This window comes from Netta rufina (genome assembly GCF_964035555.1).
Source record: "Netta rufina genome assembly, chromosome: 1".
In the NCBI taxonomy this organism is placed as follows: Eukaryota; Metazoa; Chordata; class Aves; order Anseriformes; family Anatidae; genus Netta; species Netta rufina.
In genome coordinates this window covers 77,623,489-77,646,331 of record NC_140123.1, presented here as the reverse complement: position 1 = coordinate 77,646,331, position 22,843 = coordinate 77,623,489, and the positions used below count along the sequence as shown (strand labels likewise).

Here is a 22,843-nt window from a genome sequence, read left to right as displayed (position 1 = left end):
GGGCGGTGGTCACAGCACTGAGCCTGACAGAGTTCAAGAAGCATTTGGACAGTGCTCTCAGACATAGGGTCTGATTTTTGGGTGGTCCTGTGAGGAACCAGGGTTTGAACTCGATGATCCTTGTGGGTCCCTTCCAATGTGGGATATTCTATGATTCTATGATCTAACCAATGGGCTAGAACTCATTGTGGTTTTAATGAAAAGACTGAGTAAATTTTTAGGGACTGACTGTTTTGTTCAGGTTGGAATGGGTGTTACTACTGGATAGAGTTTTTAAAACCTCTAAAGGATTCTATAGTACTTTAACTTAATACTCAAAAATACTCATATTTTCTACTTAGGGAGACTAGTGTACTAACAGATATTGCTGAATTTTTAGCAGTCCTGTGAGATCAGTAATGAAGTGCAAGCTACAGATGCAGAAACTGAGGCACCCAAGGTTCAGGTAACTTTCTAAGAACCACAGAAAGGAATGAAAATATCAGGCTGCATTGTTCTGTGATCCCACCGCAATGCTTCCAGCCTGACCTGACACCTGCCTCACAGAAGCAATACCTTTCAGGCCACTGGCAAAGATACACCCTGTAAGATATACACACAAGAAAGATTAAACTACCGCAGCATGTGGAGAAGGGGATACCATGCTTTGTCTGACATTCAGTCACTGTTCTCCAGGATACTAAACCATTATTAGGGCAGGTGGCGGGATGAAAGGAGAAAAATCACATCAGAAGAAACAGTTGGTTTGAAAAGTAGAGGCTTAGTGAGAATAGCTGGAAAGGACAATATTTGACAATAGTCTTTGAACAAGATTTACCACCTCCAGCAAGGCAACAATACAGTAATGTAATTATGTGAGAAAGACTGACATGGTGTCATTTTCCATCCCACAGAGTTGAGACAGAAAGAAAAATAACAGGCACTTTAACAAAAAAACTGTGAAAATTACTGTGTTGATTTACCTGTGATGATTTCTGGTCACTAATGTTTTGAAACAAGTAAAAAAGACATGTTTAGTTTTCTACAGAAATAAATGGTCATAATTGCTTTTGATTTTTGTTTATCAGCACTTAAATTTCCAGTGAAAATTAATTTCCTAGCAGCACACTTGACCTGAAGTTCAATGATCATAAAACAGGGTTTACTCAGCAGCTGACCTGTATAGTCTCCTTGCTAAGGAATTACAGGTTAGAATGATATCCTGAGTGGTTGGTTTTTATGATGTCCCTGACCGTGGCTCTGAAAGGTTTCTAGAATTCATTTACAATTCAGGAATGAGTCACAGTAGTCCTTCATTATATATGGAGAAAAACAGCCTAATGACTTCCACTGGGATGATACCACGTTCCAGTGGAATGACTGTGAAATCTATTTCTGCTTATGCCACTTTTGTGGGGTTTTTTAACTTTTTTCTCTGACTTTCTTACTGAGAAGAATATGAAAAAATCCTGAGAGGCACTTCACTGTTTTTTGTATCCATAGCTGTCTGAGGAAACCCATTTATCCAAAACTTTTTGGGAAAATGGATTTTCTAGCTGTAGGGCAAAAAAACCTCAAGCACTCAAAAAAAAAAAAAAAAAAAAAAAAAGATTATCTAACAAATATTTCTGCTAAATTCATGTAATAAACTCTCATACATCTTAAGCAAGTTGTGTGCAAGTGCATGGGGGTATGATAATGTTAAACTGATCAGTGTATGTATTTACATATTCAGCACTACTGTACAAGATTCACTGATGCTTACATACTTATAACCTGCTGCTTATATACCAATAGATATTTTGACCTATTATAAGTGATGTTAACTATAACTTTTTAGTACTGGATTAAAAATACCACGTCTGTTAGTAACTATTAATTCTATTTGTACTTGATTCAACATCCTGGTGCTTTTACTTACATGGTTTCATAAACACTAAAATATATTTTCATCATTTCTTAATTGTATCACCTATCTACTTGTGTCCTAACTCACATAAATGTCTGTTTGAGAAAAGAAGACCAAAAAAAAGGAAGAAAACCACTGAGGTAAGTATTTCTTGGTCAGGCTCATTGCTTTTACTTCAGCATGTATTCAGTTATTATTTAGTATGTATTTATTCATGCAACAGATCTGTCTTCCAATTTCAGACTTCTTCCATTACTGTTTTTGTGCCATGGTTCTCTGTCCTGGACTTGAGGTGATTATTGGTGTGTTGATGACCTGTAGGGTATGAGGAATCATTTGGCACAGACTGAAAATATGGCCAATCCCTGCAGTAACGGAGGTTTGACACTCACCATAACTTTGACATGAAAAGCCCAAATGCCTCTTTAACATTGACAGGCATGGGACATCAACGACCTCTTTGAGGGTGGTCATACTCCACAACAGGCTTCCTAGAGAGGTGCTTGATGCCCCATGCCAGCCTTGTTAACACACAGTTGGACAATGCCCTCATGCTTTAACTTGTGGTTAGCCTTGAAGAGGTCAGGTGGTTGGAGTAGATGATCTTTGTAGGTCCTTTCCAACTGAACTATTCTATCCTATCCTATCCTATCCTATCCTATCCTATCCTATCCTATCCTATCCTATCCTATCCTATCCTATCTTATCTTATCTTAAACTTGCCTACATACAAATTTCTGTGGTAAAATTTATGCATATATTTCCAGTTATTCTCCATGTGACGGGAACAAAGGAAATTCCAATCCATTTTTAGGTGAGGGGGAACAACGCATTATCTGGAAAGAGGTTTTTATTAATGAAATAATTGCATAGCAGGCTACATGCAAGAAAAAATAAGAAGAGACAGAGGAGACAATTCTGTTATTTAAAATTTTGACATTAGAAGAAAGTACTGTATTTGAAAAAAATGGATGAACAAATTGCCCACAAACTGGGAGCACGCCAGAAAAAAAAAAAAATAGGAATAAGGTCATTATTGCTACTTGTAGCCATTTGACCTGTGTGTAGAGGGGAGCAATGATGATTCAGGCCAATACATGTTACCTACTACTACTTCACATGTGAAAAATCTTGTATTTAAGTAATTACAGACTGAAGGAATAGCTTGAGCTACTTAATAATAGTGGTTGTAGAATACATGCACTTTTTTCTAAATTTAGAAAGGGGAGGAATAAATTAAATCAATTCAGGAAGAAATTAGACAGTATTTTGGATGAATAATTCAAGCAAGCTCTGCCTAATTCTTGTAGGTGTTAATGGATCTTTAAGCTTCTGGACATATAAACTAGGTAAGCAAAGCAAAGAAACTAGCCAGAGAGATGAAACCTTGTTTGAACTATATGGTTCTGTAGGTAATACTTCTAGAAACAAGTGAAGTGTGAGGGTGCTGGCACAGGTGAAATGGAAATATAAATGTTCCCCCAGAGAGTGGTGATGGGAGAATGAGGCTATTGTTACCATGTCTTCAGTGTGCTATCGTACTTTCTAAAGCAAGGGAAAATCTACGAAATGATCTATGTTCATTTTACTGAAAGGATATATCTAATTTTGAACCTCTGACAGCTATCTCAGAAGGCTCTTTGATTTATTCTGGGACCAACTAAGCAACTTTACTTGGCAGGTATTTCTGATTTCTATCCAACTTAGCTTCTGCTTATCTTCCAGTATGTATTACTAGTGAGCGGATCAAGCTCCAGCTGTGTCAAAGATAAAACTTCATCTACCCGCTACCACAACACCTACATTTGCCATGTACTGTGGTACAGATGAGTAGGGACAGTGTAATTTCAACTGAGGGATTCAGTTATTTAACAGTCTCACGGAACAGCTAAATTACTGAAGTGCTGTAACTTGCCCATCTTGTAAGCCTTTCTGTCACAGGCAGCCCTCAGAACTGCATGTTTCTTTAATTTTTAAGCATCTTACTAACACTGACTTTCTTTCTTTCATTCTTTTCCCTCTCTCCAAAACCAAAGCAGAATAAATAAAGTGGGAAAAAAAAACAAAATAAGAAAAAAAAAGAAAAAAGAAAAAAACAAAACAAAACAACAACAAAAAATAAAACCACTGTTTAGACTCTGTCTAAAACCTGAAAGGATGCAAAACTACAGCTTCTTGAAGACCGCAATGTACATTGCTACTAGCAACATATGGAAGGTTTGAAGACGCTGCAGTGAGAACTACTGACCTGAAAGCAGACTACTTTAAAGTAAGTCCTGTCTTGATTATTACCTGTGGTGCAGAAAAAAGCTGCAAACTGTCTAATTCAGATTCAGTCTTCCTTTTCCTGTATATTAGTCCAGCAAATTAAGCATCTACTCTCTCACTTCTTAGGCGGGAAGTCTAAACCCCAGTACTCTGAGCTGGTGGTCAGGAGGACCCTGAAGTCACTCATTGATTCAACATGTGTAGAGGTGTTTACATTGAATAATATGGACGGATCCACTAGGGTTTCAAATGTTGTCATGCAAAGAAAAGTACGAGTGTAAGTGTCTGTGAGAGTGCAAGCCAAAAGAGATGGATGCACTGTAAGACTGATTTTCAGTGCATTTTTGACATTTGCCAAGCTCTTCCCTCCCTCCACAATCTGGGCTTCATGGTCAGGGCATGTCTGGTGAGTGACTGTCACAGGGAATGAGTAGGGGAAGTTACTGAGCAGTTTTACCACTTTGTCTCTGTCTTCATGAGAAGATTCAGAGGTGCTACGGTGATGCCCTGCAGAGACCCACAGCCACATGACCCCACCATGCGGGTTCCTCTGTGTACCACCTGCTCTCCAGCTCACATCACTTTGTGGGCTGCCTTAGCACCACTCACCCTGGGGCTTCTCTCCTACCACAGCTTTCTGCACACACTCTCACCCCAGCTAGCTAATAATTATATTTTTCTTAAAGAAAAAAAAAAGAAAAATAATAAAGGGAAAAGGAAAAGGAAAAGGAAGAGGAGGAGGAGGAGGAGGGGGAAGGGGAAGGGAAGGGAAGGGAAGGGAAGGGAAGGGAAGGGAAGGGAAGGGAAGGGAAGGGAAGGGAAGGGAAGGGAAGGGAAGGGAAGGGAAGGGAAGGGAAGGGAAGGGAAGGGAAGGGAAGGGAAGGGAAGGGAAGGGAAGGGAAGGGAAGGGAAGGGAAGGGAAGGGAAGGGAAGGGAAGGGAAGGGAAGGGAAGGGAAGGGAAGGGAAGGGAAGGGAAGGGAAGGGAAGGGAAGGGAAGGGAAGGGAAGGGAAGGGAAGGGAAGGGAAGGGAAGGGAAGGGAAGGGAAGGGAAAAAAAAGTCTAAGTCTTCATCTAAGTTTCCTTTCTAAGTCTAAGTTTCCCTCTTCTAAGTCTAAGCCCCTCTTCTTCCCCCACACCCTCCCGGGTGCCCCTCACAAGGCAAAATTGGGGAGATGAAGATCTGAGCAGGGCTTGTTGTACAGAGAGATGGACTTCTTGTGAAGACAGGCAGTTTGCTGCTAAAGACAAAGGAAGCTAGAAGAGGGAAAGGGAAGGCTGTTTTATGGAGATTTAGTGGGGAAAAAAATCAAAGCACCTATGGCTTCCCCTGCAAGCTCCCAGCTGTCCTGTCCCACCTCTGCTCTCACCCCAGGGATCCCTTCTGTATAGCAAAGTGCAGTCCCCTCCCTATGTTACTGCTCTCTCTCCTGGCTCTCCCAACTCAAATGGCTTTGCCACCATGGCATAAACAAGTTCTGCCTTCCCACACCACAAGCAAGGATGGGGAAGGCATTTTGCTTCTGTTCCCCGGGCATGGTAATTCCGTTTCTGATGTGCTGTGACCATGCTGTGAGCTGGCTTAACTTTAAGACACGGCTTGGTGCACAAAGGCAGGAGGGCAATTTTTCTCCACTCTGAAAGCATTTCCAAATAAATATATGTATGTATATACGCATGTGTATATATAGTTTCCTATAAATAGTTTCTGACAAAAATAAATAAATAAAATTAGTGCTCCATGAAGTTTTGAGCTGGAGTCCGAAGTCTGAGCATCCTATTTCCATTGCCTGTTGCTGTTTTTCATCATTCCAGGCCTAGCAGGGAAACAAAACCTCTGTCTGAAGTGTAGGACAAAGAATCCCAAAATCCCATCTCCCACTGCCTGCCTGCCAAACCTCTGTGCTGGAAGCAGTCCATATCTCCTTTACTGGTCCATAGAGTGCCCATGTGTTTATTCCGGATTGTATGAAAGAAATGTCATGATAGTTAAGAGGCAGAGATTTTTGATGGGTGAACTGTGCTCAAAATATCTGATATTAAGGTGTGCACAAGAAGTAGGTGCCTGTAGAGTTTCCTTTAGGGAAAAAAATCCCTTCTGAATATAGGATAAATAACAGGGTGGGAAAAAGTAACACCATATAAAGCAGGGGGTGTTAAAAAAGCTGTAATAGGCGGGAGATGGAGCAGTAGAACATGTGGGTTTTTTGACCAGTGCTCATTTTAGTTAGAGGGATCTGAGCCAGATTCCCTTTCAATGCCAAATACATCTATTGAAGTCCGAGCAACAGACTTAATTGCAGCAGGAAATTGCTGTTTTAAAAAGCATATCTGTAAAGAATGGGAGAATGCATATGGCACATATGTGCCTCGACAGTTTTGCTAAATAAACCATGAATTTTGACAAGTGTGTATCTGTAAGTTTGCCATGGAAATAGGATTGTATAACATCACAGCTGAAACAAAAGTTCAGCCACTGAAAACTGCGGGGGCGTGCTGCTAAAATGTTTGCTTCGAATGTTAGCTGACTAGTTTCATAACTCCCATGCATCTACTTAATGCTCTTTTAGACAATACATGGAAAGGATAGATGCCAGGACTGTTCAATAAAAGTATAATAATTGTTATATCTAATGGTCAGGGCCCAATTTCAGTGTTTCGGAAAATGACAGAAGTTTCTTGTGTTTCTTCTGAAATTTTAAGAGATGAGAATTCCCGCCTTGTTTATACAGACCTCTATCAAGTGGAGGTGTGGAAAAATATTTGGTTCTCTATTTGATGAGGAAAGTGCACTGTAGGGGCATTAATATCATTTTTGGGAACCAGTTAGTTCAGTGAACCAGTAAGGAATGGGCTATAAAGACTTTCTCTTTCAAGTTATTAATAAAGAGCCGTTCCCCTGATGCCAAGAACAGGAATTACAGCGAGGATGAGCTGTTACTACTAGTGAACCTGTGAATCAGCTCAGGAGTCTCACCCAGAGCCCAGCACACAAGTTCTTGCTCCATAAACCACCGATGTCTTTGGCAAAGGTTCAGGTGTCCCATCAACCACGACCTGGGACTAAGCAGGTGAGAAAGCCCATGCTCACAGGACTCCTACAAGTGGTAACGCTGGCACAGGTTTGGTGTGCTAATTACTTCAGGTGGGAAACAAAGTGCTGTCCACCATGAGACAAGCACAGATATCTTTATCCAAAAGAAAGAGCAGGATGAGGGATCAGAGCTGCTTTCATCACAATGAGTGCTATTTACTATTTTACCTTATTATTTATTTTACTTTACTATTTTACCAGATTTTTCTGTCCCCCCAAAAAAGAGCTGGCTGGGCTGGGGAAAAGGTGCAGGGGTACATGTGAACACATGTTATTGCTGTGGCATCTTCTGTTGTTGATAAGCAAATTGTTTATTAGTACAATATTAATGTTAGCGTCTCATGTAATAAAAAGCAGGAAATACAAGACACAGCTCAGCATCTCAACTCAGTCTCTCTACACAGTGCCCTTTCCAAAATAGTGTTCTGAATTGCTTGGTTTGCACAGAGCTAATGTCCTGATTCTGCTTTTATTTTGCACCTTACAGACTTTGTCTGGAACACACAAGTGTGACAAGTCCAGCCTAACATGCCACACCTGACTGAAGCTGGGCACATGAATGACCAAGCCGTGCACAACAGCATTTGTGCTTTTTGCCAATAACAAAGACAAACCATGCAACCCACACAAGTCTGAGACAGCAGCTGATGAGCAGGTGACTTTTATCAGCACAAGGTTCCTGAGATGATGCTGAGATGTTAACTTCGAGCTAGGCTGGCTGTTCAGAAGAAGGGGTGACAGAGAAGGCAGAAGCTCCCAGCTGGGCTCTGGGAAGTATTTAAGTATGTGGTTCAGGAGCCTTGAAGGAGATCAATGTGCCATGGCTTTTACAGGTGCCCTGTCCCCCATCACATGGAGCACCTGTTGGGCCACATGCAGTACAAAGCTGCCAGGACATTACATGAGGTGGAGGGCTGAAACAAGGGATTCATGTAGCTCTTTTTGCTCTCTGTTCCCCTGGATTGGTTGGAGACAAAATTAAATTAGATTCTCATTATCACAAAACTTTGAAAAACCCTGGAAGTTTGTCTACACCTGTCACATAGCTAAACTAACGCAGCGGGTAATGTCATCTGCAAGACTGGGGAAGTGGAGATGTATAAGAGATGTGGAGCATCTTGTTAGGAAATTTGAAATTCGCCAAATGGCAAAGATCCTGTTACAGTAGTTTGTCTCTCCTACAGCCGAGACACTTGATCTGTTAAGTCACGGAAATCACAAACCCTGCAGTTGCAGTGCATTGGGAGGATTGTATTAAACTCAGTCAGCAATTACTGGTAATATTGGATAAAAATCTTTACTCCGAAAGTAAGCTTTAAAAGGTCAGAAAGCAATCGCTGTCACTGATGGTTGCTGGAGTGGCTGTAAGCCTGATTGCAAAGCAACAGAGGAGAAATGCAGATGCATAAGTTGAATGCAAACCCTAAAATGCTATTTCTGTCATGGTTTTATTGGCAAAATTATAGACACAGCACACATCAGCTTTCACAACACTTGCTAGCCTTAATAAATTTACCTTTATTCTTCCCCAAATTTCCTCTGCATTGTTGTTCTGTGAATGCTCATTAGCAGCGAGCACAGAAATGCCAAATGAAACAGGGAAAGTGGGATCTGTGCCAAGGAGTCAGTGGGAGATTCAGACAAGTTTTCAAGTCCCTTTGCATTAGTCACAGAAAATTAATACCCAGCCTAAAGCTGCATTGCCAGATGAGAGCTGGAGCTGGGCATTGTGGCACCTTCCACTGCAGTGAGATGTGGAAAGGCAATGTCTGGAGACCAGTGGTGTTTGGGATTTGCACCCCGACTGGTGCTAGAAGCTGCCAGCTTACACCGGTGCTGGCAGCCCCCAGCTCCCTCACACCCACAAACTCCACAGCAAAGGCATTTCCTGGAGCCACTTCTCCATCCTGAGGGCACTCCCTGCTTGGACACATCTGCCATTCTCTTCCAAGGGAGCCTCCAGTCCCCCTCATCACAACAATCAGTGTAACAGGTTTTGGCTCTCCCTTGCCTGCTTTCAGAATCCTTATTTTCTGCAGCTCATTCACAGGCAGCAGGCAGCAGAGTTAATCCCATTCCACTTTTAAGGAGGTGCAGGTAAACTTTGTTAGATTCTCGTGTAGGTGCTCTCATATAGAACTGAAAAGGTCTTAGAGTGATTCAGTGCTCAGATGCCAAATATTAAGGTAAGACTTTATTGCATGCCAGCTCCTGCATAAATATCATTGTGTGCTCTCTGCCCTAGCAGTGCTGTAGCTTGAATGATTTCACAGTTGCTGTATATTAAGAATCATTGACAATTAGTGCAGGTCCCTCATACATAATAATTTGTGATCTAAGAGCTTGCTGCCTCTACCACACCACTTAGTTTATATCACTTTGAAAATAATTTCTGCTTAATTGAGTTAAGGTCAACTCTTATGGAGAGTTTTGGCACAGTGACTAAGTGCAGTTCAGCTTATTTATCCTTAACTCATATTTTAACATTCCTGAGTGCTAATGTACAAGAAGCAGATTTTCCACAGAGTTAACAAGTAAATAGGAATATCCTGAGCAATGCAGCCATTTAGCTTCACTCTACTTTGTGATGCCAATCCTCTGACAATGTCCAAACTCTCTGAAACTAAAATGGTTTCCTCTTCCTGTGAAATCGACTTCTTATTGTAAAATCATTCAATAAGTTGCTTCTAATAGTGGCTTTACAAATGTCTCATGTGCTGCCTGAATGGCTTTAATTTGCCTAATAAAAGGACAATTTTTAGTTAATCAAAGTCTTCTCAGTGGATTCTGAAGTAACAGTTGGCTTGCTGACAGGTAAAATTAATTAGACTTTTTTTTTTTCTTTTTTTTTTTTTCTCCTACTAAAAGAGTAAAGTAATCTCTTGCACATTTGTGACAGAAGCCACCAGGAGACATCTTCAGCACTTACTTTCTGAAACGCTATAATATCAAACTTTGTCAAAAAAAAAAAAAAAAGTCATTAGTACCACAATGTGTGTACAGATATCTTTGCCATTAAACAGATTTTAAACAAAAAGAGTTTCCAGCCATAAAGCTGGTGCTCCTTCTGTGTTTCATCTTAGTCTTAAAAACCATCACAACCTACGTGGCCATAGGAAGGGCTGGCAGGCCATGTTACTGTCATCTTCCCACAGCACCATGCCTGCCTTGCACAAACTTGCAAGCACTCTTTTCTTCATTAAAATAATAATAATAATAATAATAATAATAATAATAATAATAATAATAATAATAATAATAATAATAATAATAATAATAATGCAGGGATCACTGCATGTGTCTGAAGTGGGCATCAACACAGTACATCTGCAGTACCAGAACCCAAATGCCACAAATTTCTGAGTAGCCCTCATTCCTGCAGCATCCAAGCAAGGCTCAATATCTCTGCGGAACAAGCTGGGGCTTGCAGCAAAGTGCAACCTCTCAGACAAAACCCCAGCTGATTAATGTAACCACCGATGCTCTACGGAAAGATGAGACAATTCCTGTATTGAACCAAATATAAAGCAAGCCAGCATCGAAGGTGACCTTCAGCTGTGGAAGAGCAGAAGTTGCAGAGCGGCATACGGCACATCAAAACATTAAATACACAGTGCTGCCTCTCAGCTCTCTTCCCTCCAGGCACCGGCACAGGTCAGCCCAAATCTCTCTCATTGCCCCGTGACCCTCAAGCTGCCCACAGCCCTCACACAGCCTCAGGCACCCTTTCTGCCACCACAGGACCAGCACCTTGTGGGGCCACAAGCCCCTTCTCTCCTGTCCTGCTCTCCCTACCCCTGTTGCTCACCAGCCCTGGGCACCTGCACCCCTATCACCCTGCACAATCACACAGGTAGCGCTGCTCCAAGCCAGCTGCTCATGGTTCATTACTGCTGGCACGTGAGGGACGGGTACCAGGGGGTTAGGAATGTGTGCCCTACCTCCCCACATGAAATAGTGCTCATCCTGTGGCACAGATCACAAGTCCCTTTGTATTATGACAAAGCCTCCCAAGCTGAAACATTGAATCACAGAATGGTTTGGGTTGGAAGGGACCTCAAAGACCATTCAGTTCCAACCCCCTGCCATGGGCAGGGACACCTCCCACCAGACCAGGTTGCCCAAGGCCCAATTAACCTAGCCTTGAGCACCTCCAGGGATGGGGCATCCACAGCTTCTCTGGGCAATCTGTTCCAGGGCCTCACCACCCTCTGAGTGAAGAATTTCCTCCTAACATCTAATCTAAATCTCCCCTCTTTTAATTAAAAACCATTTTCCCTTGTCCTATCATTATCTGCCTGAGTAAAAGTGTTTCTTTAGGCATTTTTTATCATCTGTCCAAAGTGGAATAGGAAATGGTCAAATGAGCTCTAGAAGCTTCTTGTTAGTAAGTGCAACTCGCAACTAAATGTAATTCAATGTAAGAAACAATTTCTAAGGCCAACATAAAATGTATAAACTGAAAGTAACTTTTTAGAGGTATCTGTACATATCTGCTGTGGTTTTCTAATGAGGTTTGTCTACTGTGGCTATCTATACGTCTACTTGTCATTCCTTACTAAGAGCTTTTGGACTGACCAATTTTTTCTGACCAATTTCAAGGAGGTTTGACAGAGCATCAGGAGAATCAAGTGTGTTCAGTTTGAGTATGATTCATGGAAAGAGGAAATGAAGCAGAGAAAGGACTGCCATGCAAGCTGAACCAGTGTCCGCATGGTGGCTCAACCTCAGGACACAAATCTGCAGGGAATCAAAGCGTAAGACTGGCTCCGCTGCTCACTGAGCTGCTCCACCACCACCCTGAAATCCATCAAAAACATCTGCTGGAAGCTTCGCTGTAAATGGAGCAGGCAACTTGGTTCCTGAGCCAAACAATTTGTGGGCAGCTAGCAAATCAGATATAAATCCTAATGTGATGGTCAGTCAGCTCCTATGTTTTTATACACATATGCAATGAATAATACTTACCCTATAAGTGAAAGGGAAAAACAAGCCAGGTTCCATATCACTGCCAGAGTTCATCATACCAACAGTGACCTCAACAAGTGTTAGATCAATTCATTTAAAACATTAATTTTCAGCTTAAAAAACAAACCAAATAATGTGGAACATTGAAGTCACTTCAGCACCTTAATAAGACTTGTCCTGAAAAGTGTAGGCACTGCAAAACAGGAGTCAAAAACAACTTATTTGATGGCATTTTAACATGTGACATGAATGTTCATGGAAAGAGCCTACTGCATCCTCTGTGCCTTCACCTCCCTGCCTGTCATTCACTGAGCTTCAAAACACAGTGGAGTTGATCTCCTCTGGTAGGGTATCCACATGATTGCAAAAGAAAATTGTATTTGTACCAATAGCTTATTAGCTTTCTCATTAGGGCTTACTATTTTCAGCCATTAGTTACCATTTGAATGGACTTGTATGTTGTGTTATGGAGGGAGGCTGGAAGCATGCCATATGTGCAAGTACAAATGCATACTTCAAGATTTATTCTAGCTGTGATTAAACTGATAACAACCATCTAAACAGAGACTATTGTGATAAGAAGGGGACACTGTTCACTGTCAGAGAAAATCCATGTTTCTGTCATCTGATGCCTTTCTTTATCTAATTAACATCTTTTAAAGGTTCACATTTTGCTCTTAATAGTGGCAGGAGAAGTGTAATTACGCTTGTGAGAAGCAGCCATTGTTTCCGCTCTCTCATTCCTTTTCCCATTCCTTCCTATGGTAAATTTTTAAAATAAAGAAAACAGTCTTTATGGCAGCAAAATTAATTTCCTTCTTCCTAAATGCAGCTTCTTTTACACTTTGTGAAATGGCCACCAGCAAAGAGTGACACTGGGTCTGGGGTCTGCCTGTGGGGCAGCCCTCAAACCACCCACACCCACCAGCCTCACCAGAGGGGTTTGTCAACAGGGTAAATTATCCCAGATCTGAACTGGGACCTATCCTGACATATATCTCTGCCCTACTGGGCTGCATCTAGGAAAGAAGGTTGTGATCTGTGCCCTTGCAATGCCTGGGGTACCTGGTTATGGGGGGCCCTCAGCAAACCGCTGGGGTTTACAGCAGTTTACAGTTCCTGGGATGGTCTCTGCTACCCCTGGTGGAAAAAGACACACTCTGTGTGATTTCCCAAACCAGGAAAGCATAGGATGCCTTACAAGCAAAGAGGCAGGGGCACACGTCCAAGTGCATCTGCCAAGCCTGAGTACATGATCTTGACTCAGAGGAATACCCTGGATAACAGAAAATTTTTCAATTCTCCCCATTCCCTTGAGTACCAGCACAAAAGAAACAGTAAAATTGTTGTGCAGTTAACACAAAAACTCACAGCTGAAAGACCAAGAGTTTGGCTGACTATACAGAAACACATTAACCAGCATACCGCCCTCCAGAAACATGCAGAACACTTTCCCCTTCCCACCCCAAACACAGAAATTGCTCCCCATAAAATGCCTTTTAATCCACAAAGGTCAGGGGAATAAAGAACAGCCTAGTTTTGCCCCCCACCTCAGTTCCCAGCAGAGATAAGGGAAGCTTGATCAGGTCAAAGGAAATTGGAGGTCAGTAAGTGCAGTGAAATAACAGGGTTTCACCTGACAGTTGCTGTATCTGAAAACTGTCCTTTCCACTTAAAACATCTGATCGTTAATGTACCTGTATTATTGATTGCAAAGGACATCTGAATATGCTTGTGTATCATTAGGCAGTTCTAAAGATTTTGCTGGGGTCTGGTGTGTGTACGATGATCAAAAGAGACACCCCCAATTAGTATTGAAATTCAGCCAGGATTGCTCATCTTATCAAAAATTAAAACAGAGACAAAATTTGACTTTGTCACTACATTAGTCTAAAATGCTGTCAGCGCCTTTTGCTTTGTGCCAACCTTCCCTCACCCCTCCAAATCCATTCTCCTTACTGCACTTTTAGCAGATGGATGTTCTGGTCTGCAGCTTCAAAAGTTACAGCACCTAGGTGGAAACAAGTACTTTGTAGTTTGTCATGCTGGAGGGGACTTTTGGCCCTTTCCGAGAAGAAAGACTTTCCTACAGCCCTGTAAAAAATTAGATGTGTACTAGAACATGAGTTAGCCTGGAGTCGTCTTCTCTGCCCGCTCTTTCAAGAACTGTATCTAGCTTGATTTTCTTCACCCAATTGCTCTTGAAAACCTCCTCTGCACCACTTCACGTGATGCTGTGGCTGTCCCCTGTGACCCTCTGCTGGGGCCAGTGGCCCCAGAGGGACACAAGGAGCAGACCTACAGCTTGCTCATACCACGAATCTACTGCACAGACAGAGGGCGGCTACCAAATTAATCATCATTACTCACTGACAAAAGTGCTCCTCTTCCCCTTCATCTGCGACAATGCTGATGTCCCAGGGAATGCAAAGGGTTTGCTTTCTCCCACCACCAAAATCCCTCTCCATCATGGGGGCAGGAGTAAATCACCGACCCTGCCCTTCCCAGGAGCAAGGAGCTCATGAAGCCTCTCTGTGCCCTTCGGCTGGGCAAGGATGGAGCAAGCTGGGCTTGGAGCAGCTCTGGGAAGGGACAGCGCATGTGAGAAAGGGGGGAGAGTAGCAGCGGGTGCTTGGAGCCCAATCACCTTTCATCGTTTCGCGAGTCAGAAACAAGATACGTCTAAGAGGTCATGTGCCCTGAGTGATTTACAAACACGATGGCCCTATGGGAAGCCGCAGGAGGTTTTCTTTTCAGCAGAAGCACCGCTTTTTATTGACATTTTGTCCAACATCCAGGCTTAGAGATTGCCCATCACATATAAGGAAGAGTGTCGAAGCACTTAAAATATATTAAAACAGTTTCAAAACCCACACGGCTGGAGGGAGCCTCCAACCACCCAGGAGAAATGTAGGATTTAGCACTTTCTGTAGCACTCTGAAAACCTCTCCACAGCAATAAGTGGAGCCTTGGATCCTGAGCCTAACACTCACACTCGATAAGGAAAAAAAGCCTCCTTTTCTGAGCCAGGCCAATTTACTACAGGGATGGGGAAGATGGCACAGTGCGTGTGGCTGTGTGTGTATCCTCATTCCCCTCACAAGTGAAAAATGCAGAAAGCAGCAGCAGCCTTCTGCTCTGTGTTGGATGAGGATGCTAGCAGGGCAGTCTTACACAACATGGTAAATAAAGCGTACCCATTTCCTGATATATCTCTGTCTGGCAGAGGCTAACAATATAATGCTTGTAGAAACAAGGAGAGGTTTTTGCTTGCAGGAGCGTACGGCAGACTCACGTTCCAGGTGTTGGATGTCCACCTAAAGGGGACTTTAAAGGTAGCACAATCAGAGAGGAAGAGAAAGCTGTCAGATACTTAGATAACAATAACCAAAAATAAAAATAAAAATGGAAAGAAAGCGAGGCACTGAGCACACAGGAACAGGGCTGAATGTCTTTGCAGTTCTTACCTCCAATTATGGATGACACTGAATCATTTAAAGGGATATTGTAAATTCAAATGCAGGGCTTTAAATAATTTATAGTTAGAATTTAAGTCCCCTGAACAGTCTATCCCTACATTGGTTTGGCTTCTTTCATCTGCTTATTATATTTCACACCTCTCCTATAGCACAATCTGAATTTAAAGAGGCTAGAGATTTTCTTTGGTGGAAAATGCAGGCAACATTTTGCACACAAAAATGACTTCTTGTCAGAGGAAGCTCTTAAAACTTTGCAGCAGGCTCAGTACCTCCTGGGACTGAAGGCCACTCCGTGGTGTGAAGGACTCTCAGCTCTTGGCTGAAGGAGGAAAACATGCAGGATCCTTGTGTGCCAGTCCCATTGCACAGGCAAAACACTGCTAGACAAATCTGCGATGCTGCAACAGCATCTCATGCTTGGACCATCAAAACTGATTCACGTGCTCTATGACTAATGAGGTAGGTCTACACAGCGTCCTAGGTAGAAAAAACAGAAGGGCAGTAGAGGTGGGAAGGAGGCAGAGTTGCTGGGAGAGGATGCTGATGGCATCCACCTTTTGGCCACAGCCATGGCTCAGAGATGTCTGGGGAGCTGGAGTCTGGGAATGGGAGCTCACCAGTGCCCTGTTTGCCACTTCTGCAAGGTGACCAGGCCTTTTGCTTTTGTTTCTAAGTGGTCTGTGCTGGCAAGCACCATCAGCCTTCTCAGGCACCCAGCACACATTGATGCCTTCACAGGGTAAATACCCCAGTGTGGTGGGCTCCCCACTGCTCTCAGACTGTGGAGGGGATTACAAAGACTGGCCCAACTGGGAATGGCCCACTTCTGTGTGTCTGCCTCCTCCAGGCTCTCTCTTTGTATACACATAAGAAAACCACTAAAAAAGTGACTTTCTATTTTTTGGGAGTACCACCATTTGGTACTGTGAGTTCATGGCTCACGGCCAAGGCTGGCTCATGCAACCACAGCATGGGTGGCAAAGATAAGAGGCAGCAGGGTCTGCACCAGGGTGCTGCAGACATTTGGGGTCAATACAGTGCCATGTAACACAGCAGCTCCTGGTCTGCCACAGAGTACCATGGAATCAGTTCTTATTCTGAGCCCCAAAACACAGACGTGAACTCAAGATATAAATTTGCATCTTCCCTCTATTTCCCCTGCCCTGAGCTAAGACCCGAAGGTACTTCTGGCATTGCAGAAGATCTCAGACAGCATCATTTTAATCTGATGGCATTTCTATTTCCTTCTATAGCTGGACTGTGCTTGGTGTTCCCTCTTTCTCCCACAACTAAAATAAAGACACTGCAGCTGTTTTGACAAATTTCATTTTGAAAATCCAAATGGTTGTGAGCACATTACAGAAAACACTTTAAGGGACTGTGGCTCTTCAATTATTTACAACAATATTATACTCCCAGATTTGCCTCAGCATAAATAGTATCAAACAGGAGCAGAAAGGGAATAAAACATTGGAGCCTATTTTTAAGACACCCAACATGCCGTGCAGCTCTACACCTGCCCCTGAGGGCTGCTCCTCACAGTCACCGCTGCAGCAGAAGGTGCCAGGGGCAAGAGAAACATCACCCAAGGTCCTTAGAAATTATTGCCGGCAATATCACATCTATTGCTTGTTTCACTTAATGAAAACTCTGAATGCTTTTTACTTCATGGCTAATTTCTAGTCTGGAAAGCCTGGCATGGCTGGCACTGATGCACATGTCACTTGTCCCATTAGGGCACAGATGAATTTCAAGGTGGTCAGTGGGAGAGCAGATGGCCTCTCTGAGCCCTGAGCGTGCAGCCTCCCTGTTCCCAGTTCAGACATTCTCCCCGACTTGTTACTTGGCTGTTTCATTTTTCATGTATCCAAAACAGCCATCAGTGGGGATTTAGGAGCACTTTGTTGCATAAAGCACACACTGAACTGGTATTTAGAGTATTTAGCAGTTGACTAGTGAGTCAACCCCAGAGTCTGGATAATAGATCTGCTCTTGCCTGCATGTATTACAGTGTTAGGAGACCCAAGAAGAAACTCAAACCTCCCTCCACTGCTGGGAGACCCACCACTCACTGCTAGGAGCTCTGTGGCTTTGAGCAATTTACTGCAGGTAAGACTGCAGCAGTGGGGAAGCAGACTGAATTGTACTCTCTCCTTTGAGACTTATTCTACAAAAGTAAATGTCAGTCCAGAAGTATAATAATGTTCTCTATCCCAGAAAGCCAGTTTATACTGACACAGGGAGTACCTTGCCTTTATAGGTCCCCTCCTGGGACGGTTCCTGCCTTCTTCAGACACAGCCACGGTCCTGCACTGCCTCTAAGGAAGCAGAAGTGGCTTCATCCCTCTCACTGACACTGTCCAGGAATGCAGGTGATCTCTTTCAGATGGTTTAGGGGAAGATATTCACAAGTGAAAGGAGCAAAATTTACCTTATTTCACCTTAGGCATCTGAAAATATCCCCTTGCTTAGGAATATGGCCGAGTTGTAGTATTTTCATAAAATGGTCATGGCAACAAAGGAAAGCTAAGCACAGCTCAGGGGGATACGTTCATATCCTTAATTTGGCTTCCAAGAGCAATTCCATGTGAACTCATGGGACTGCTCATATAAACAGAGTTACAAAGATATGCAGGCTTTTGTGGAACTGGGTTGGTCTGTATTCCCGTGATTCTTCACAATCCTGCCTCTTTGCCTGATCAGTGATCTTTGGAAATCTCTCCTGCAGCTGCATTTGTAAGCAGGAGTGTGGTGCACAACGGAGTCATGCAGTCTGTCCATGTGTGCTGATGAGCCACATGCTCACAGCCACTCATCAAAAAATTATATGCAAGTCTCATTATCTTAAACCCAGGTGACAGTTAAAGAAAAGAAAGGTAAATAAAGAAAGGAGGGAAAAGCAAAAATACAAACCAGACAGTTTGGCTATTATTGTGAGCCTTTACAAAAATACATCAGAAAAAAAAAATCCAGTTAATTATTCCTTTTATATTTGAAACATTAAAAAACAAATGGAAGGAAGGAAGGAAGGAAGGAAGGAAGGAAGGAAGGAAGGAAGGAAGGAAGGAAGGAAGGAAGGAAGGAAGGAAGGAAGGAAGGAAGGAAGGAAAGAAAGAAAGAAAGAAAGAAAGAAAGAAAGAAAGAAAGAAAGAAAGAAAGAAAGAAAGAAAGAAAGAAAGAAAGAAAGAAAGAAAGAAAGAAAGAAAGAAAAGAGGAAAGGAAGGGAGAGAAGCTTCTGTCTCAAAGGCTTTTAAAATGCTTCACCTGCCCTGAGCATACTCTCGTATGCTCTCCCCTTCCTACAGCTTGGGAAAATAAAAAGCCTTGAAGAACAGCTAGAAGCAGACTCTCTGTTGCTCAGACACTTTCCTACTCAGGGGCCTCTGCTGATTGCAAACAACCTGTGCAGCACAGGTAGGAGAATTCCTGGGGGAAGCAATATTCCTACCCTTTCTGTAGCCTGATCCTACCCTTTCCCAACCAGATCCATCACCTGACAGACTGAAAACCATGAGCACACAATTTGCTGTGCACTTAGGGACACCTGCCATACATTCCTTTTCCCCTGCTTCTATATTCACTAAAAGCACAAAGAGAGAAGCCAAAGCGAGGTTTCATTCTCACCAAAGCTGGAGCACAAGTGAGGGAGCAGTATCAACGGAAGTAACGCAGTGGGCTATCGTACAGAGATCACCCATTAGCCACAGGCAATACCAGCCTAAATGAGTTGGTGGTCTCACATCATGTCCTTTCCAACCTCAGAGACCCCTGAGAAAGAGAAAGTCACATAAGGAAATAAAGACTGCATATTAAATTCTACATGATATTTACATATTCCTCCTAATTTACATATTAGGAAACATTCAAACATTAGGGAAAGGAGACAAGAATGGCAAATAATAAATCAATCTATATGCATTGGATATTTCTTTTTAATTTTAATAAAAATAATGTTTAATAAAAATAATATTTGTGCCTGTGCATGCGGTCTTCAGAAGAACAAAACTGAAATTACAATATCCACTATCTTCTTTCTCATCTATGTTTCCATTATCTTTTGTGGGTAGAAAAAGATTGTGAACGAGAAAAGGAGACAAAAGGTGTCATGTATCAGGTACATCAGCATAACTTTGCTAGTTTTCATAGTATGTAACAAGGTAGAAAAAAATATAAAAAGAAACCTTATCTTTTCTCACAGATAAAGAATGAAATGAAATATCTTTGTAATTAGTCGAATTGGTTTTTAAAACTGTCTTTTCTAGAACAGAAGTCAAATGAGAAATGTTTCTAAAGAAGTTGTTTGCATGCAGTGCAAGGCTTTTCAAAGGATGTTCAGGCTCTCGAAGGTCACCACAAACTTAATGAGCTTTTCATTCACAGATGGCCTTCAAAAATACATTTTAATTGATGTAAGAAACTTAAACAAGAAGTTGTTTTGTTCCTGGCTTTTTAAGAGAGGGATGCTACAACAACTTTTTGTTCTTTTTACATTGGATGGATAAATACGTGTGAGATGGCGCATGCTAGAGCTCAGGACCATCAGCGTGTGATGTTCCCCGAGGCACCAGCACAGGGCCCACCTGCAGCGGGCAGGCAGTGGTCTCACGGGGATGAGAGCTGCAGGGCACTGTGCATGTAGCCAGGTATTCCTGGGGGCACAGTGCCTCCTGCAGGAGGGACTCTGGGATCCGTGCCATTCTCACTGGTTGGCAGGCTCCCCTGGATGTCACTTTTTGGTCAGGTACCTACTGACTGCAAGCGTGTGTAGTTACTAAAAAAGGGTCACCAGGGCAATGGTAAACTCTAATACCTGTCCAGAAGACTTCAGTGCAGCTCCTGCGGTGCACAGGATCACATTTCTAACCCTTTTAGCCCAGTCAGTAAAAGGAGAAAATTGGTCAAGGCTTAATGAATTTATTTCTTTTAGTGCTTGAATTGCAATGCTGGACTTGAGATTCCCCCAAGATAAGTACTGTACAACAGTAAGAGGTAGCCAATAGCCACAAAAGACTGCACTCTGGATAGATGGGAGCTGGAAAGAAAAATGGCATAGGGAAAGAAAAAATGAATTGTCCAGAAAATTATCTAAAATTGTCCAAAGACAAGCAATAGCAAGTGAGCAAGTCAGCATCCCATGGACAGAGCTGGATTTTACTTTTCTGTCAGAAACATACTTCCAATTTTGGTAATTTATATCACTTTACTTCCAACTTCAAAAGATACCTCTATATAAAAGCAAAAAATACTCCTTCTTGAAATATTTTCTGAGTTCCACATTGTTTCTGGTAAGAGAAGCTGAATTCAAACAAGCCAGGAATCAATGAGTAATTGTTAGTATTGTTGCTTTTATTATTAACATAACTGCACTTCAGCTCCCCACAACTTTCACATACATCTGTAATGAAGCTGAGCTTTTATTTCTTTCATAGGTCTATGTGGGTGAAATTATATCAGGTCTCATTACTGCTTTTTATTCCTTCCCTAGCTTTGACTCTTGTTAGCTGGAGAAGAGGAAAGAGAAAATGCTGTTGACTTTCATCATTGAAACAACACCTGTCAGTAAGCACAGGCTGACAGTGAAAGTGGTGACCCCTGCAGCTCCAGGGATGTTGCTTTTCCCTTCCCCTCTGTCAGGTCTATCCCCCACGTGGGCACTGAGTCTGTAAGATGGCTGTGCTGGCAGAGAGGAAGATTTGCACAGAGAAATCCTGTCTTTTCCCTGTCCTTTATGCCAAAAGAGTCATGGCATATGGTCACCACATGGTCACTGTGGTGTGCCTCTGACTCCCCTGCAAAGTCAGTGAAATGAGGATAACTGCATGCCCTCCTGTCAGCTCAGTGCCTCCCACCAAGAGGATACCAACACAATTTGGGTCTGAAAGATTTCTAGGAAACCTAACCATACCTATTCTGTAAAACAGTGGCCTCTTGGCAAGACATTGCCTCATTAGATTGGCTTTTTTTTTTTCTTATCTTTGAAAAATAGAGAGCCCCTTCTTGTGCTGAATGGTAACAAGACATCAACAGATGAGATTACACTGTGATGTCCATCAACACACCTAATTTTATGTACCTCTTTGTACACCAGTCATAAATGTGACATTTTCTTCAGAATGAGGTGGTTGTTCCAGAGTTTATCAGGCACCTGCTCTTCACACAATTATGTATTTTGCTGCTGAGACAATAATTCTGCCACATACAAGGCTGACTCCAAGTGAGTGAAGAGGAGAGTAATCTATAAACAATAAAATTATTGTTTTCATAATAGCACCCTTACTAAGGACAGATTTGGCTACCTTATTCATTTGGAGTAATCTTTTCCTCTTCTCAGTGGCTGCGTGAGTGCAGCTGCTGGAAGGTGGGTAGAATTTGGCAGGTGGAAAACAACTCTCTTTTCTCCTCTAAGCCTTCTCCTCCTCCAAGCCAAAGAGAAGTATTTGGAGCTGGAGGCCTAAACAAAGTTTTCTCAGAGAGCTGTTTTATCAGGCATCACAGGTTCTTTCAAGCAGTTCGTCAGTTCATGATGAAATGATCTCAAAGATGAGGTGAGCAGAACAAGTCAGTCTGATCAACAGAAAATAAAGAGATGCAAAAAAGGAGGTAATAAACACATTTCATCTTCTAATTAATCTATCAAAAGCTCTATATTCCTTTTAGTCTAAAATAAAAGAGAAATTAATAAGTTTTTTTTTTCAAAGAGTAGTTGTATGATTGTTGTACTTTTAATGACATTGATTTTTAACCTTTCCTTATGAAAGGGATTTTTAAAACCCTGTATGTAAGGAACACTTATTAAAAAGCTTTTTTTTTTTTTTTTTTTTTTTGTAACGTTCACATGTGTGAAAGGCAGACAAATTAGTACTAAAGTGTTGAACAAACCTTAAAACACATTGCATCTGACAGTGCTAATAAAAAGATGGAGGACACAGCTGTTTAACCCACAATTTCCCAAACTGTTTGTCTCCTCGTATATGCATCTGACTTTGTTGTAGCAGAATAGATATTAAAAGTACCTAAACCATATTGTACTCTGGATATATTATACAAATAATACAATAATAAAAGGTATTAAATTTAAAAAGTAAACCCACACAGACGTGCTAGTTGTCCTGATCCACAGCCCACCCACCCCTTGGGGTTGAAGAAGG

At 42.2% G+C, this 22,843-nt stretch overlaps 1 protein-coding gene across 1 annotated transcript in view; it reads right to left on the bottom strand.

Annotated features, from left to right (window-relative positions):
- FRMPD4 (FERM and PDZ domain containing 4) overlaps nucleotides 1–14,684 on the bottom strand; it is a gene marked incomplete at both ends in the record, with an annotated part of 417,104 nt that extends 402,420 nt beyond the window's left edge. The window contains one exon of the mRNA XM_084305435.1: nucleotides 14,587–14,684. Within this exon, the coding sequence (XP_084161561.1) occupies nucleotides 14,587–14,684 (98 nt within the window). The remainder of the gene's footprint in view (nucleotides 1–14,586) is intronic.
- Nucleotides 14,685–22,843: the final 8,159 nt, after the last annotated feature.